The sequence below is a fragment of the Setaria italica genome, chromosome II, assembly GCF_000263155.2.
Source record: "Setaria italica strain Yugu1 chromosome II, Setaria_italica_v2.0, whole genome shotgun sequence".
Classification (NCBI taxonomy): domain Eukaryota; kingdom Viridiplantae; phylum Streptophyta; class Magnoliopsida; order Poales; family Poaceae; genus Setaria; species Setaria italica.
The window spans coordinates 31,320,025-31,334,901 of NC_028451.1; the positions used below are offsets into that span (position 1 = coordinate 31,320,025).

General features: G+C 48.6%; 2 protein-coding genes across 2 annotated transcripts; one reads left to right on the top strand and one right to left on the bottom strand.

Annotated features, from left to right (window-relative positions):
* Positions 1-1,070: 1,070 nt before the first annotated feature.
* LOC101770770 (probable xyloglucan glycosyltransferase 2) lies at positions 1,071-4,327 on the bottom strand. The gene is made up of 5 exons (XM_004956818.4): positions 3,192-4,327; positions 2,795-3,103; positions 2,419-2,709; positions 2,215-2,328; positions 1,071-2,103 (listed from the first exon to the last, which is right to left on the bottom strand). Exons 1-5 carry the CDS (start codon positions 3,930-3,932, stop codon positions 1,456-1,458), a joined length of 2,103 nt encoding a protein of 700 aa, XP_004956875.1. The 5' UTR covers positions 3,933-4,327; the 3' UTR covers positions 1,071-1,455.
* Positions 4,328-10,676: 6,349 nt separating this feature from the next.
* On the top strand, positions 10,677-13,923 carry LOC101773584 (putative S-adenosylmethionine-dependent methyltransferase RcsF). The gene is made up of 9 exons (XM_004956826.2): positions 10,677-10,835; positions 10,927-11,048; positions 11,162-11,295; positions 11,511-11,706; positions 11,822-11,914; positions 12,399-12,458; positions 12,557-12,631; positions 13,191-13,271; positions 13,442-13,923. Exons 1-9 carry the CDS (start codon positions 10,769-10,771, stop codon positions 13,784-13,786), a joined length of 1,173 nt encoding a protein of 390 aa, XP_004956883.1. The 5' UTR covers positions 10,677-10,768; the 3' UTR covers positions 13,787-13,923.
* Positions 13,924-14,877: the final 954 nt, after the last annotated feature.

Here is a 14,877-nt window from a genome sequence, read left to right on the forward strand (position 1 = left end):
GGCAGCGGCGGGGCGCGAGCGGCCGGCGGCGGGCGCGACCGGCGGGCCGCGGCGGGGTGCGAGCGGCGGCAGGCGGGACCGGCGGGCCGCGGCGGGGTGCGAGCGGCGGCAGGCGGGACCGGCGGGCCGCGGCGAGGTGCGAGCGGCGGCAGGCGGGAGCGGCGGCGGCGGGCGCGAGCGGCGGCGGGCGGGACCGGCGGGCCGCGGCGGGGTGCGAGCGGCGGCGGGCGGGACCGGCGGCGGCGGGCGCGAGCGGGAGCGGCGGGCCGCGGCGGGGTGCAAGCGGCGGGCGCGCGGCGGTGGCGGCAGGCGGGCGGCGGGCGGCGGCGGTCGTGGCGGAGGCGGCGGGCTGGCAGGCGGCGGGCGCAGCGGCGGCCGGCGCGGAGGCGGCGGGCGCAGCGGCGGCCGGCGCGGAGGCGGCGGGCGGGCAGGCGGCGGGCGCAGCGGCGGCCGGCGAGCGGGCGGCGGGCGCAGCGGGCGGCGCGGAGGCGGCCGGCGGCCGGCGCGGCGGCGGCGGCGGGCGGAACCGGCGGTGTGAGTGGTGACGGGATAGAGGAGAGAGAATGAGGGTAGGAGGTGTAAAAGTACCCCATAAGTAACTATAAGTAACTCCAAACTTGCTTATTTGCTTATGCATAAGCAACTTATAAGCAACTCTATAAGCAAGAGTGTTTGGGTTATAAGCAACTTATTTGCTTATTTATAAGTTGCTTATTTATAAACAATGCTAACCAAACAGGCCCTAAGTTAACCCTAGCTGGGAAAGAAAGCAACTCGCTGCCACTAGTTCTCATGACAAGAGTAGCTGAAACCCTGTAGATACCATCTGCAACGAAAATGAGAGGACAATTGTGACGCCGGTGCGCCACAAACAAAATGCTAGATGCCCGTGTGATGATGATGCTTGAGACGAAAGCTCACTGCACCAGCAGTTCATCCAACTGCCTGTCTGCAGCCTGCTGACTACTAAAAGTACATCCACCGACAGATAGATAGACTGCAATGCAATTCACCTAGCTAGGAGCCTAGGATGGCGACAAACATCAACAACATTTTGTACAGGTTCACAGTTTATCTCCAGAACGAGATTTTGCGTGTATCACGATTTATAAATGAACAGTGGTACATGTTTCAGTGTTTAACTGTTCATGAATTCAAAGAACATTGCCGTAGTGGAACTCTATTAGTATGAACACCGCTGGAACATTTTACTGACAGTGTACAGATGAACAAGTTCTATCTACTCTTCAGTTTATTCCTGTTGGGCTTTTCTGGTTTCTGCCCCGAATCTGAACTAGACTGCAGAACCAATTGCACTTCCCTTTGTCTTTTGAGCAGGGTTGCAATTCTGAAGCAAAATTCTAAGCATGAATAGGAAGTCCATAATCTTCAACATCACTGTATGTATGAACATATGCGTACTTTCCATGCTGTTTCGACAATAGCATGGGAGAATCAACTTATCTGTTCACCGATCAGATCAAGGCCAACAACAAGGAATGACACCCCCTGGAACAGAAGGAAGTAGAAATGAATCCCTTGAGCAGACAAGAGGCTCCGAGTCGCAGCGGTCAGCAGGAGCAGAGAAAGAGCAAGCTCCTTCTTGTAGATCTTGTTAGCCTTTCTCGCGTCATGTGGTGCCTTCTCATGATGTTCCTTTTTTAAATTCATCTCGATCAGTTCACCTTTTTCAGGTAATTGCTTCTGGAACTGAGGAAGCATGAAACCCTTCTTATCCTTTTCTGTAGCTGTGAAAAAGTCTAATTCAGATGATCGACCGGACTTCTTGGTGACAGTCCATTCATAGGAGCTTCCAAGTTTGAACAACCCAGACAACATTGCGTTGAACTTGGTCACAGACATGGTGTTCTCAAATAGGAGGTATGGTACAATGAAAGGAAATGATCTTGGTGATGGCAGAATGTTAAGAAAGGACATGCAGACCGGCACATAACAAATGACCCACACAGGCAACTCGGCCTCGGGAACGAACATGGTTAGTGGAAGAATGACACAAAACAATGTGAAAGAATAGAAAGGAAGTATCAATTTCCTCAAAAGAAAGAATAATAGTATCAAATTTGCCTTCTTCCATGAGGTGATCTGCATTGAAATTAACAAATGCTCGTCAAAAAGAATATTGATCCATACCCCAAGAAAAGGAACTTTGATCCCCATTACAGGGGCCAACTTTGGGCTAATGGGATTGCATACCTTGGCAGTAATTATGTCCGGAAGGCACAACCGGAAAAGGTGCATTGGGCCAGAATGCCACCGGTGTTGCTGTTTTCGATATGCTTCATAGGATTCTGGAACTTCACACAAGACCTGGACAATGGTGCTAAGTAAAATCAGTTTCCACATTGTCAAGATCGATCGCTCATCTAAAATGCTATGATTATCATTATGCAAATGTACCTTCACATCATTCAGGAAGATGAATTTCCATCCATTGAGGTGCGCCCGAACAGCAATGTCCATATCCTCCACGGTTGTCCTCTCAAGCCAGCCTCCTGATTCTTCCAAAGCTTGAATCCTCCAAACTCCGGCAGTTCCATTGAACCCAAAGAAGTTCAAGAAGACCCCATTGACCTGCTGTTCCACTTCAAAGTGGAAGCAAAGATTGATATTCTGAAGGCGGGTCAACAAGTTCTCATCCTTGTTCACAAAGCTCCATCGTGCTTGAACTAGTCCAAGTTCAGGGTTCCCCTGAGCCACCCAAAGATTTGAAGTTACTATCGTATGGATGTATGGTAGCTAGCATACTTGAATTGAATCAGTAGACAATTCTTACCTCAAAATGTGGGATTGTTTTCTTGAGAAAATCAGGGCTTGGTTGGAAGTCCGCATCAAAAATGGCAACAAATTCATAATTCTTGACGTAGTCACAACTCATTGCAGACTTGAGGTTCCCAGCTTTATACCCGGTCCTCAAAACCCGATGCCGATAGACAATATTCACACCCAGCTGGCTCCACTTGGAAACTTCTGCTTTGATCAACATTTGAATGCTTTCGTCGCTCGAATCATCGAGCACCTGTATTAGAAACTTATCCCTTGGCCAATCTAGCTGGCAGGCCGCTGAAATTGATTGCTCGTAGACCTGTCGCAAGAATAATCCCATCATCCACAAGACCACAACGCAATGTAACCAGCACACTGCAACCTGCACAATGAATTCATCTCCTTACCTCCTTTTCGTTGCACATAGGAATTTGAACAAGCACCATTGGGTGCAGATACCCTGAACCCTCCTTGAACGGATCCCCTTCAATCCTCGGCTTGATCTTCTTGAGCTTAATCCAGAAGCAACCCAAGCACAAGACGAGCCGGTCCAGGGATTGGACAACGAATAGCAAAATGCAAGCTTTCGACAAGAACTCGATCGGCCGCCGGATGTAGTCTGCTCGGAATGACATCCAGGTCAGGTACGCCAAGTGCGCCCACCCCTGAATCTCCTCCACCTCCGGCACATGCAATTCAGGCACAGTCAAATTCGGCCTCCGGAAGTGCCACCCCTTCCAGTAGGCGGTGAACTCCACGGCGAGCGCGAGCAAGGAGAGCGCCAAGAACCCCTTGATGAACATGTAGAGCAGCCAGCCCCGCCCGTGCCCGGGGCCCTCGGTGGCGGTGGCGGCGGCGGCCCGCCGGAACCGCTTCGCGACGGCCGACGGCAGCGCCCAGGCGATGGCGACGAGCGAGGTGAGACAGCCGGCGGCGCGGTGGGCGCGAAGGAGCAGCACCCAGGTGAACTGCTTGGCGCTCCGGCCCCGGTCCTTGTCCATGGGCGGCAGGCCGGCCCGGAGCGCCTCCGCCTCGGGCTCGTCGATCTCCACCACCGAGTAGTTGGGGTTCTCCATGGTCACCACCACCGGCGTTCCCCGCCGGACATCCCTCCCCCACGGGTAGGCCAGCCCCAGGCCCGGCGCCATTGCCGCCAGGAACAGGAGGCAAGAACAGCACTCGAGAAACACCAGCACCACAAGACTCTCCCACCACGGCGCCCTGCTTCCACACCTACCCGCCGCCGCGCCGCTGCCGGCGAGAGCGACGCGAAGGGAGCATCTCCAGCATGAAGAAGCCTGAAACCGCCGTCCGCAGCCTGCGAACGCGGAATGCCGCTACGCGGGTGGGGATTCTCAGCTGCTCCCGGAGCTTGCCGTGAGCTCAATTCCTAACCTTCCACCGTCGAGAGAGAGGCGCAGCACGGCAGCAGTGGTAGTGGAGCTTTGCGGCATGTCTGCTTGGATCTGGTTCCTCTAAAGTTCTTGAAACTACCTCAGAGAGAGGTAGGTTGGTGCTGACCATTCCTTCGGCATCCAACGGCCATGACGAGAAACAAAGGACATCCATACATATGGTCCATAAACAAATAGCTCAAGCTTTGCCGCGCGAAGTAAAGAGCTTTCGTTAAAAAAAAAAAACAGTTGCTGCTCCGTGATGTGCATCTTGCTGCCACCAGCAACGCTTCACTATCGCGGCTCGCTCGTCACGTCCACGATCGCCAGGTGTCGCATCTCGCTCTCCACCGTTGGGTGCCAATGTGCCATGCCTCGCTCGCTCCTATCGCCGCGGTTTCGCGGTTTCGGTTAGGTTTCTTATGGTGAATAATGACGCTACTCGGCAGGTATATGAGTTTTACATCTATACTATATTTTGCAAAAACAAAAGAGAGAGGTTGTTGTTATTATTATTTTCATTTTTATTTTTCTTAGCCCGTAAGTTGCTGCACTTGATGGGTTTGTCGTCATGCTTGTATTGTATCTCATGTTTTTTATCCGCTGTGTTCCTCCTTTTGTTTTATTTTTGCGAATCACCTAAGTATAGATGCGGACGCTCACATACACGCACGCACTCACCCCTACGAATACACACACGCAACCCTACCCATACAAGCACCTCCAAAAAACTGAACCGGCAAATCCTCGAGATTGACGAAGTCACCACTGACGCATCCGTTGTCGACAGGCACGTCGCCTACCACTACAAGAATAGTGCCGGTTAAATCCTGGAATAAATTCATAAAAATGCGAGCATCAGTGCTGAGTCGAGAACTCGAACTCTGGTGCGCAGCTACACTCTGTTCGCCTCCTTTTATCCTTTTATTTTTTTATCGTTACAGTTTCCTTTTTCAGTCGATTTTTCTTCTTAGCATCCATGTCAATCGTTTTTGGCCCTTACCACTCCTACGTGGAACGTTCTGCATGGTCGCAAAAATTGATTAAAACACCTACCAAAAACACCCAAGTGCTGTATAGTCGTTCCTTCTTTTTTTAAGAATAAACGTCCTTCACCTCGTGTGCTCAGCTTGGGCTATTTATTTTTATAGGCCATATGTATGGACCAAGTTCCTTGTTTCTCGTTGTAGCCGCTGGATGCCGAGCGAATGGCCAGCAGCAGCCTACCTCTCTCTGAGGTAGAAGGCAACACACATCCTTCCTCCCTCTCTCTCTCTCTCTCCTACTTTCTCCTGTTCCTCTCCTGGAGTGCCTCTCGCCCTCTCCCACACACGACACTATTCTCTAGCTCACGTCCCTTTCCGAAGCTGAAATGCGAATCCGCTTGTTTACTCTTCTTCCAGTCCGGTTCCCCACATCATTCCTCCCTGCCCTGGTCTGGTCCCAAGAACAGCAGCAAGAGAACAAGAACAAGGAACCCGGGCGCAAAAAGGCCAGGATTTATCTTCCTCAAAGAGAGAGGATTTTCGGGAAAGAAACACAAACGGTTCCTGCAAGCTAAAAGCTACTCCTCCAGGATTAGTGGTGACGGATTCCACGAAAGCATGCAGCTGCCACGCTGCCTGCTGGCTTTTGGTAAAGAAATGAGAAATCCCTCAGGCACTCACGGAAACGCGAAATGGGCGCAGCGCACAGGAGCCGGCGCGCAGTAAAGACAGAGAAGCGGACAGCAGGAACATGGCACATTGGCAGCCGGTTTCGGAGCTTTCGGCGAGGCAAAGGACCAGAGCTTGCGCGGTGGCGTTCTCGTTGCTATCCTTTATTTCGTTTTCTGTTAGTTTCCTCCCCCCCCCCATACCGTTTGGTCTGATGGCGGGCGGCGTGGCATGGTGCAGGTGAGCTTTTGTCTTTTTGATGAGTTGGGTGCCCATGGCTCACGGCCACCGGCCACGCACGGGGTCGGGACTGTGTCATTGCTAGAGGTCGAAGAAAAATGAAAAGATCTTTGTGGTTCGTCAACCGTAAAGATGTCTTATTCCAAGCAATTGATCAATAGAATCACCCTTATTTTTGGTCGTGTGCCGGAAAAAAAGAAATCGATTCCGATCAGAACAGTTGTGCGACCACATAAAACCTGCTTTGGGCTTCGACTGGGACTAGTAGTTGCACGAAGACGCCGACGGCCGAGGAGGAGAGTAGGAGGCCATAGACGAAGCCGTCGTGCTCGTACTGGTACCCTTCCTTAATCTGTCCTGCACGAAGCAGACAGCGTAGGACCGAGACCTAGCGGAGCAGCGCACCACCGTCCGTCTCTTCACAAACCTACCTCACCGGCCGGCATCCATTCCCGTTGGCCTAAAGCAGCTGACCACAGACAGATAGTTTATGGAATGTGCTCGAGTGATCCGAGGCAGGGAACCTGCGTTCCTCGCCACACTTTTCTGCCATGCTCGTGAGTCGTGAGTCAAAAGGCGCCGATCACTATGCGCGCTTCTGCACGCACAGTCTCCTTTTGCGATCGGCGACTAGGGATGCATCATTTCTTCTTCAATTCTTTTTCCTTTTCCTAGCAAAGAACACAAGGTAATGTGCACCACCGACGGCGTGCCCGAAAAAGTTACCATACGCGTCACGTGCTTCTTTTCAAGAGTTCTTCTCCTTCCTCTCTTTCTTTCTTCTGGTATCAAGTAAGAGGAAGATTATAGTCTCGAAACGGGTGGCATGCCTATCCTTACGATTTTATCCTCCATTTAATTACTCAGCTCTCTCTCTTCTAATCTATCCTTCTTTTTTTTTGGCGAGGAACTCTCTTCTAATCTATCCAACGCGTCAGCATCGCTGTTGCCTGTCGGGCATCGGCAGATGGGAGGTAGCAATCATCTCAGGCGAAGTGTGCATCCATCCAATCTTGTCAAGGATAATTCGGCGCCCCTAGTGTTGATACTTGATAGTCAGTCAGATTGGCGCTCCACGAGGACACGTTAACGTCGAACCTCTGGAATTCCCCCGAGGACAACGCTTCTATGCATCATGAACCTGGAAGAGTTCGGGTTAGTTTGGCAGGGATTCGGCTCCTACAAAAATAGCTCCGGCTCTAGCTTCTTCGTGGAGCGGCTTCTACAGTGAATGTGAAACTATTTTGGAAAACGTTAGGCAAAACGGCTTCACCTGTTTTTCATAAATGGATTGGAGATATCAAATATCAAATATGTCCCTTGACATATGACTTGGTTGTTAAGATGAATTGTATGATTATCCTCAGTTTATAATTTTTATTCATGTAAAATAAAAAGAAAATTGTATTTCTTAACCAATATTTGTGCTTGCTATAAAAACTGATGTCATTTTTCAATTTTTAATGCACCTATTTTTTCTCTTTATTTAGTTCCTTCCATCCTTTATTTATTCTGATCTCTTTCTTATCCTTTCGTTTGTACCTATCTTTTCCTCTCTTTCCTACTCGTCGTCTCTTTCCTGCCACCGCAATCCGACACTCTCGCTGCACCGCCGTCTTCCCACGGGCCTGCTCCATCCTCGCATCCACGTTGCTCCCTTGCGGCCACGCTTCGGCCTCGCAGCGTCGCTTCCCCAACGCCTTGCTCTTCCCCGCTGCGCTAACGTCGGCAAGGGCTCGAACGAGACAGGGGATGCCTCTAGAGCAGCCGCGTGATGGTCGTCCCGGCTGCATACAGCCACGCCGACGGTAAAAGAGTGGGGACGCTGTTGAGGAGCAATTTTGTTCTTGTGTCTGTGGAGAAGGGGAGGAGCCGGTAGGAGCTATATTTTTCTTTTTAGCTCCGCCGCTCTAGTTCATTTTGAGAACGGCTCCGGAGTTAGCTTCAACACTGAAACCGTTTGCTTAGAGTGCCAAATGCGTTTGGCAGGGTTCCCGTGAAAGCCGCGAGCCGGTGGTGGAGCCCTGACAAAGGCCCCTTTCTCGCCCGATGCTCCATGCGCCATGCGGAATGAATTGTCCCCTGCGACAAAACCGGTCCCTACGGAGATCTTGTGCTACAAATTGTTCGATACCAATCGATTTCCATGGAGCCCGCTAAGTTTTCCATGGTGCCAATCGATTTTGGCCCGGCAGTGGCCCAAAAGGAGTTCGGTATCTGACAGCTCGCCCCACAACAACGTGGGCCAATGAACGGCCCACCGCAACCCTTGGCTTGGCGGCAGGCAGGCAGGTCGGAACTCGGCGCGGACCGTCGGCGTCGACGCGTGCCGCCATGGCTCCGCACCGGCGGCCGCTTCAAGTAAATCCGCTGCCCCTGCCACCTGCATTCCGCCGCGACCGCGAGCCGCGTAGCCTAGGGAGTTTCGTAGGTAACCTCTAGTTTCTTGCCACACGCGCCCGCTGTCCTGGGAGCATGGAATCCTGCCCGGAGAGTGGAGCGGCAGCCGCCGCCAGGCGCGCGCGCGGAGGAGTCTGAGGTCAGGGTACCAGGTTAGTGCTTCCAAAGGATTGCTCGTTTGCTCTTAGCCTATCAGGCGGCCGCTGAATTTTTCTTGCAGCAGGTGCTGAGATGGCTCTGCCTCTGAGCAGTAGGGGAAACAAGAGTCCGATTGCTCATTGAGGTCAAACTCTCAAACCCAAGGGAATGGTTTACTCTGCTTTTCCACTAGGATTTGCACCAATTAGTCAACATTTTATTCTTATTCTTATTGGAAGCAAATGTCTTATATTCAAAGCTCTGTGCTCAAAACTGATTTATTTGGAGGTTGTTTCCTTAAGGTTGCATTGGCTAATAATGGCTATCATATTAACATAAAGCTACTATTAAATTCACTTCACTTTGAAATTGCAAGGACTTGCATAATTTTGTCATATCCCCAGTCCCCACTGTCAGTACCCGCGGTAAAGGAACTATAGGGAAATTGGTCTACAGCTTTGCAAAAATTAGGTGCCATTAGATCTAAACGTATTTTGTTTTGTTTTTCCATTGCATAAGTGTGTTTAAGACATGATTGCCATTTCCTTGTACCTGTACTGTTTCAGGAAAAAAGCACATGTTTCATCTACTGCATCAATGCTGCTTTTTTTCTGCATCAAAACCAGGTTATTGAAAGAGAATATTTAAATGTTTATGTATCCAATTTTTACTATATAAGGACTTACAGAATTGACTAAATTAAAGGTACCCTTTTGCCCCTTCATGTACATAGTTCTCTGTTTATTCTGTGCAACCATTTAAACGGAGTGCAACAGCTTTATCGACTACTTCCTCTTTGAAATATAAGCAGATTAGAAGACTGACATGGTCTCCAATATGACAATTTGACTGGTAATATCTCCAAAAATATTTATATTACATAGGAGCTACATATTATGAACACACTTTTCAGAATGAATCTAGTGCTACCAAAATACCAAGCTTGTGTTGTCATTTGTCAATCTATATAAAATGTTAGATATGGATCGTTAAAAGTAAAAAAGTTTGACATAGGATGATCCTAGATGGACTTACATTCGTGATTGGAGGAAGTATTTCATATTCGTTTGCTGTGTTTAAAAGATCAAACTTCCAAAATGCCAAGTGTACAAACTGTACATGATCAACTAAATGCATACCTTATTAAGTTGTCAAATCCATAACTGAGCATGAATCATACCTGCAGATGCAGCTTGGACATCATCATTCATGGAGTCTCTGATGTGGAGGATAAGCCGCGTCGTGTAGTTAGGATGGACAGCATAGAAATCTTCGACAGCAATTGAAATGCTTGTACGTGACACCTTTCCCACCATCGTTCCCAAATCAAGTACCACCCCTATATGGAATTCTTCTACTTCACTTTCTGTTATGGTTTGGGCAGCTGCAGAGCTGGACGCCAAGAATAGGAGCATTGTGATCCAAGCTTGTGTCACCATCTCTTCAGTTGTGAGAGGTTTGCAGAAGAATCTTTCTTTACTGGTGCACTAGTTATAGATGCATATGTTGTCGATCTCTCATAGTCTCGTGTTAGTTGAATTGAACTCTAATCAAGTCTCTCTTCCTTTGAAGTTCCCGTCATGAATTTGTTTGTTTTGAGATCTTGATCCAATTTTGTCGCTTTGTTTGCAGTTCCCATCGATGATTTGTTCGTTTTGAGATTTTCGTCCAAGCTGGTGGTTCCAACTACCTCTCTTGGCCCTCTTGGCGTCTTGGGTCACAATCCAATGGATTTGTTTCTCGTTAGTTGAAGCGGCTGAAGATCTGTAAATGGCACGCCAGTCTTCTGTGGGTTTGCAAATGCAAGTGAAAGTTCCATGTGAGTTTCAGTAGGAGACCTGGCCTTTTCAGTGCGAACGCCGCAGTGTTTGAAGTCTGAGTGTCACGCGTCTGAAAAGGATGCATATTTGTCTGTACATGTGTGTATTTGACTTTGGAATGCAGTTTAGGTCTAATGTAAGCTACATTTGGCGGTATGGTTTAATGAGCTCAATGCATTGCGGTAGGGTTTTAAACTTTAAAACCAGACAAGCGGACGGCCCGAAAACGACACAATCAGGCCTAGTATGTGTCTGGCCGTGTGAAGCCCAGCCCACTATCTCCCGAGCCCACTACCAGCGCTTTGCTTCGGCGCCTTTGGGGGCTGCTTCCGCCGCCATGGCGCCGCCGCGGAGCCTTGCCGCCGCCGCCCTCGTCGCCACGGCCGCTGCCGTCGTTCTCTCAAGTAATATCGACCTCTTCTCTCGACTCATCGTTACCTATGCGCGTCAAACACCTTCCTCTCCTCCCTCACCGACGTCGTACCTGTCCCGCAGGCCTGCTCTACAGGCGAAAATGCGGCCGCCTGGCCGCGCGGGTCCGGGAGCTGGAGGCCGCGCTGGCGGTCGCCGCGGAGAAGGCCGCCTCCGAGCGCCGCGGCAGGGTGCGCGCCCAGCAGGTGAGATCGTCGACCTGCCGTGCAGCAAGCTGTCGCGCGTTCAGGCTCTGCACACACTTCCTCTTTGATTCGTCTCATGCTGCTGATTGCTGAATCGTGCCCCTTGCTTGCAGTCGTTGAGGAGGGCTCTGAGCGAACAGGAGCCCCGCCCCGACGAGGCGAGGCCGGTCAAGGCCGCCGCCGCCGCCGCCCCGGCATCCTACCCGATGGCGCCCATCGGCACTGTCCAGTCCTGCTTCTCCACTAGGTGCTGTCTGCCTTCGATTTTGCCCCCATTTTCCACGCCCTGTAGCATTCAGTCAGTTTCTCGAGTGGTAACTAGATTTTGTCATTGGTGAGTGAATGAGTGTTGAGTGGCCCTCTCCGGGAAAAGAAAACAGAGTTGGTGATGGCTGGATGTGTTCATGTGTGGAAAGCGAGCTATGGACCTAATTTTATTGCTTTATTGATCTACAATCATAGGAATGGTACACCAAGGCAGCCTTTGGTTGTGACGCTGGCCAGGGCAACTGTGGCGCTTGATCCAGCTCGAGTCCCGGCAGCAGCGCTGGAGGGACTAGCTAGTTACTCGCATTGCTGGATCCTTTATGTTTTCCATCTGAACACAGATCTTGACAAAATGTGGAAAGATCCTGCTAGGTCCAAGGTAAAAGCAAAGGTATGGTTGTGTTCTCAGTCCTTCGGTGGTTTCCTCCTGTGATGGAAAAAAAAAGTTCCAACTGCTATATTGGACATGGGCTGAACTTGTTGAAATCTTCTATTTTTTGGGGAAGGTAAGGGTACCAAGATTGAAAGGGGGCAAGATGGGGGTTTTGGCAACTAGGGCACCGCATCGGCCTAATCCAATTGGGCTCAGTGTAGCAAAGGTAAGAATTACATAATTGAACCAACATTCCTCTTGCAGTCTCACCCCGCTGTGCCCTTTGCACTGCAACAGTGATACTGTCACATGAAATGGTCTGATGTTTATTTACTTTCTGCAACACAAATTTAGAATTGAAAATATTCACGAACGAACCTGTATGTACAAGAATCTTAATGATTATTTGTATATGCGTGTTGCTTATTATGCATTGTGTTAAGGATGGTTTTGCACATCTTCATAGGGATGAGGAATATTTTCTTCTGATCAACACATGCTACTGTGTCACTTAAACTGTAAGAAAATCAACTAATGTTCTGATTGGATTTTGATTTACATTGACTTCCATACATATTGATTCTTTCTGTACACGATGCTGTGAGCATGTAGAGATTGCACATGTCATTTTCCTTTGGACAATTGCTTAATATAATTGATCTTATTCAGCATGCTACTGTGTATTGAGTTTTTCATTTCAACTTTAACAGGTGGAGGTGGTGGATGGGCATGCTGTTTTGCTTTCTGGAGTAGATTTGGTTGACGGCACGGTACCATTTTAAGCGCTTATATGGTCCAGCATTATGCAGAGGATTGATATAATTTAGCAATGTGAGCTCTTCCTAATATGTTGATTCCTTATCGACAGCCTGTTATTGACATTAAACCGTACCTGCCATATTCTGATAGTGTTAAAGGTGCGGCTGTTCCCAATTGGTTAGAGGTGTGTACGATGTTGTATATCAATTCATGCATTTCTTTACATTAACATTCATTTCTTTTATTATTTCTATACATGTGCAGGCAGCAGATGTTGTGTGCCTTCTAGACTTTTTTTTTGGGATAAGTGTGCCTTATAGACTAATAAATGTTCATATGTATTATCTCTATACATCTACATACAATTGGCAGCACCCAATCTGCCGGGGAAAAAATGCAGTTACTACTTTACTTTTTGAACAGTTCAGCACACTTTACTAGCTTAGTAAAACTTTTCTGCCGTGATGTGGGGTTTTGAATGATACTTTACAGTAAGATATGGGTCCTAAAAAAATGTTACAAATCATTCAGAGAATATATACTTGTTCAGCTATGCTGACTGAATGGCATGCAAGATTGTGCAGTGTCTATTTAGGTTTGTTTTGTTCTCTTGAGTCTTGCCAGCATATCACCATGTAGTTCATGTGCCACATCGAACCTTCACAAAATCTTGCTGCAATGCTACAATCAAGTTACCTTCATTTTTTCACCACGTAGTAATGTTGAGTATTTCGTTGAAGCAGATTGATGGTGCATTAGCTGTGGAGTCCATCCATTTTTCTGAACAATTCATATCTGCGCTTCACATCTGCTGGGTGCATGCCGTAAGTGATGCTGATATATTCTCCTCTTATAAATTTTTTGTTCTGCGTAGAATTAAACTTCAGTTTTTTTTTGGAAAAGAGAAGTAACACACTTTACCATCGCGTCCATTGGGCCAATTTTACATAATTACCTTTTTACTTACTATTTGAAGCCCATTTATTTGTTTCAGCAAAAGCAGTCCCTCTATGCTTCAGCAGATGAATTTCAGGATCTCATCAAGCAGGTCCTCTCTTGGGACATCAGATCGCTCTCCCAGCGGATCCGCCCCCATCAAGTAGACATGGAAAGGGAAACCAACAGCCATCGCAGCGAAGAAGCTGATGAGGACCACGGGGACGGAGCGAGCTCCGGCGTCGTCTACCACCTCCATCTCGAAGGCATCGATGTGTCATACAGGATAGATCAAGGCTCCAACATTGTCGTCGAGGATGCCGCTCTTCTTACTGTTGTCAGGAACCAGAACCGGGACGGTTACCTGGCGTGGAGGGATAAACTTGGCAGCAGCGGTTTGTAGCATAGCCATTCTTCCCTCTGTTTTCTCCTCCGCTTGTTGTAGGATGTCGTGATGCCGATGAATGCTAATCTCTGAACTGAATTTGGAATGTATATTTCGCCTCCGAGCACACAGAAAGAATCTCCATCGGGTCGAAATGGCGCCTTTGATCAAGTCAGCAGGCTCGCGAATGAATGGGAGCGTAGATTTCGGCCCTGTTTTTCATCCCGCAATCGCGGCGCCGTGTAATCTGGCACGCCACATCAAGCGAGGCGTCTGTTTGCTTTGTACCCGCACTTCGTCGGTGAAGACACACCTTCCCGACATACTCCTACTATCCTTTAAGAAATTTTATCCCGACATTTTTCAAGAAAATTTGATTGCTTAATAAACAACAAAACTCTCAAATTCTGTGTTGTACGGGCCCCAAGCCCCAATAAAATGGTCTCCCTGCGTTTTGGGCCCAGAAAGAAGAATACGGGCTTCCTTTGTTTTGTCTGGGCCTCCAATCAAATGTCTCTGTGGGCCGTGTCGTGCACATCGCTCCTTGGGGCCACTATTGGGCGATCGTTTTTGGGTGTGTTTGTTTCTTGAGGTAAAGTTTAGTTTCGTGCCACATTTAATTATAAAATTAATTACACAGGTGGAGGTTAAACGGCGAGACGAATCTATCATTTAACCTCCATCTGTGCAATGAGTTTTGAAAAAAATCTATATTTAATACTCCTAATTAGTATTTAAACATTCGATGTAACATGAGTTAAGCTAAAGTTTAAAGTTTAGGGAGAGGAACCAAACGAGACCTCAGTACCAACGCGCGAAAGTTCGAAGTAGCTAGCAACGCTACTTCGAACTTTCACGCGTCCATCTTCTTTGGCGTGTTCCCGTGTTGGATTTTTGCGTGCATTAAATTTAGCATTAAACTTAACCCATAGGTGATTTCGGCATACAACGGTGAGGAGGGAAGTACACGGGTGGGAAGATTGTTTTGACATCTATATGAAGGAAAAGAAATATAGACAATATATCCTTTTCATGCATATAATTAAATAAAAATTCCAATGAACGAGAAATCACGGCAGAGTGCGTGATTAGTAAGATTCATTTTACAT

What these genes read in the sequence shown, in the direction of transcription:
- LOC101773584 (XM_004956826.2), top strand. Translation starts at nt 10,769, where the DNA reads ATGGCGCCGCCGCGGAGCCTTGCCGCCGCCGCCCTCGTCGCCACGGCC. An exon ending in CAGTCCTGCTTCTCCACTAG is followed by an intron (nt 11,296 to 11,510) that starts GTGCTGTCTGCC and finishes CTACAATCATAG; the next exon opens with GAATGGTACACCAAGGCAGC. An exon ending in ACATCTGCTGGGTGCATGCC is followed by an intron (nt 13,272 to 13,441) that starts GTAAGTGATGCT and finishes TATTTGTTTCAG; the next exon opens with CAAAAGCAGTCCCTCTATGC.
- LOC101770770 (XM_004956818.4), bottom strand. Translation starts at nt 3,932, where the DNA reads ATGGCGCCGGGCCTGGGGCTGGCCTACCCGTGGGGGAGGGATGTCCGG. An exon ending in TCTTCCTGAATGATGTGAAG is followed by an intron (nt 2,329 to 2,418) that starts GTACATTTGCAT and finishes ACCATTGTCCAG; the next exon opens with GTCTTGTGTGAAGTTCCAGA. An exon ending in CGGACATAATTACTGCCAAG is followed by an intron (nt 2,104 to 2,214) that starts GTATGCAATCCC and finishes ATTTCAATGCAG; the next exon opens with ATCACCTCATGGAAGAAGGC.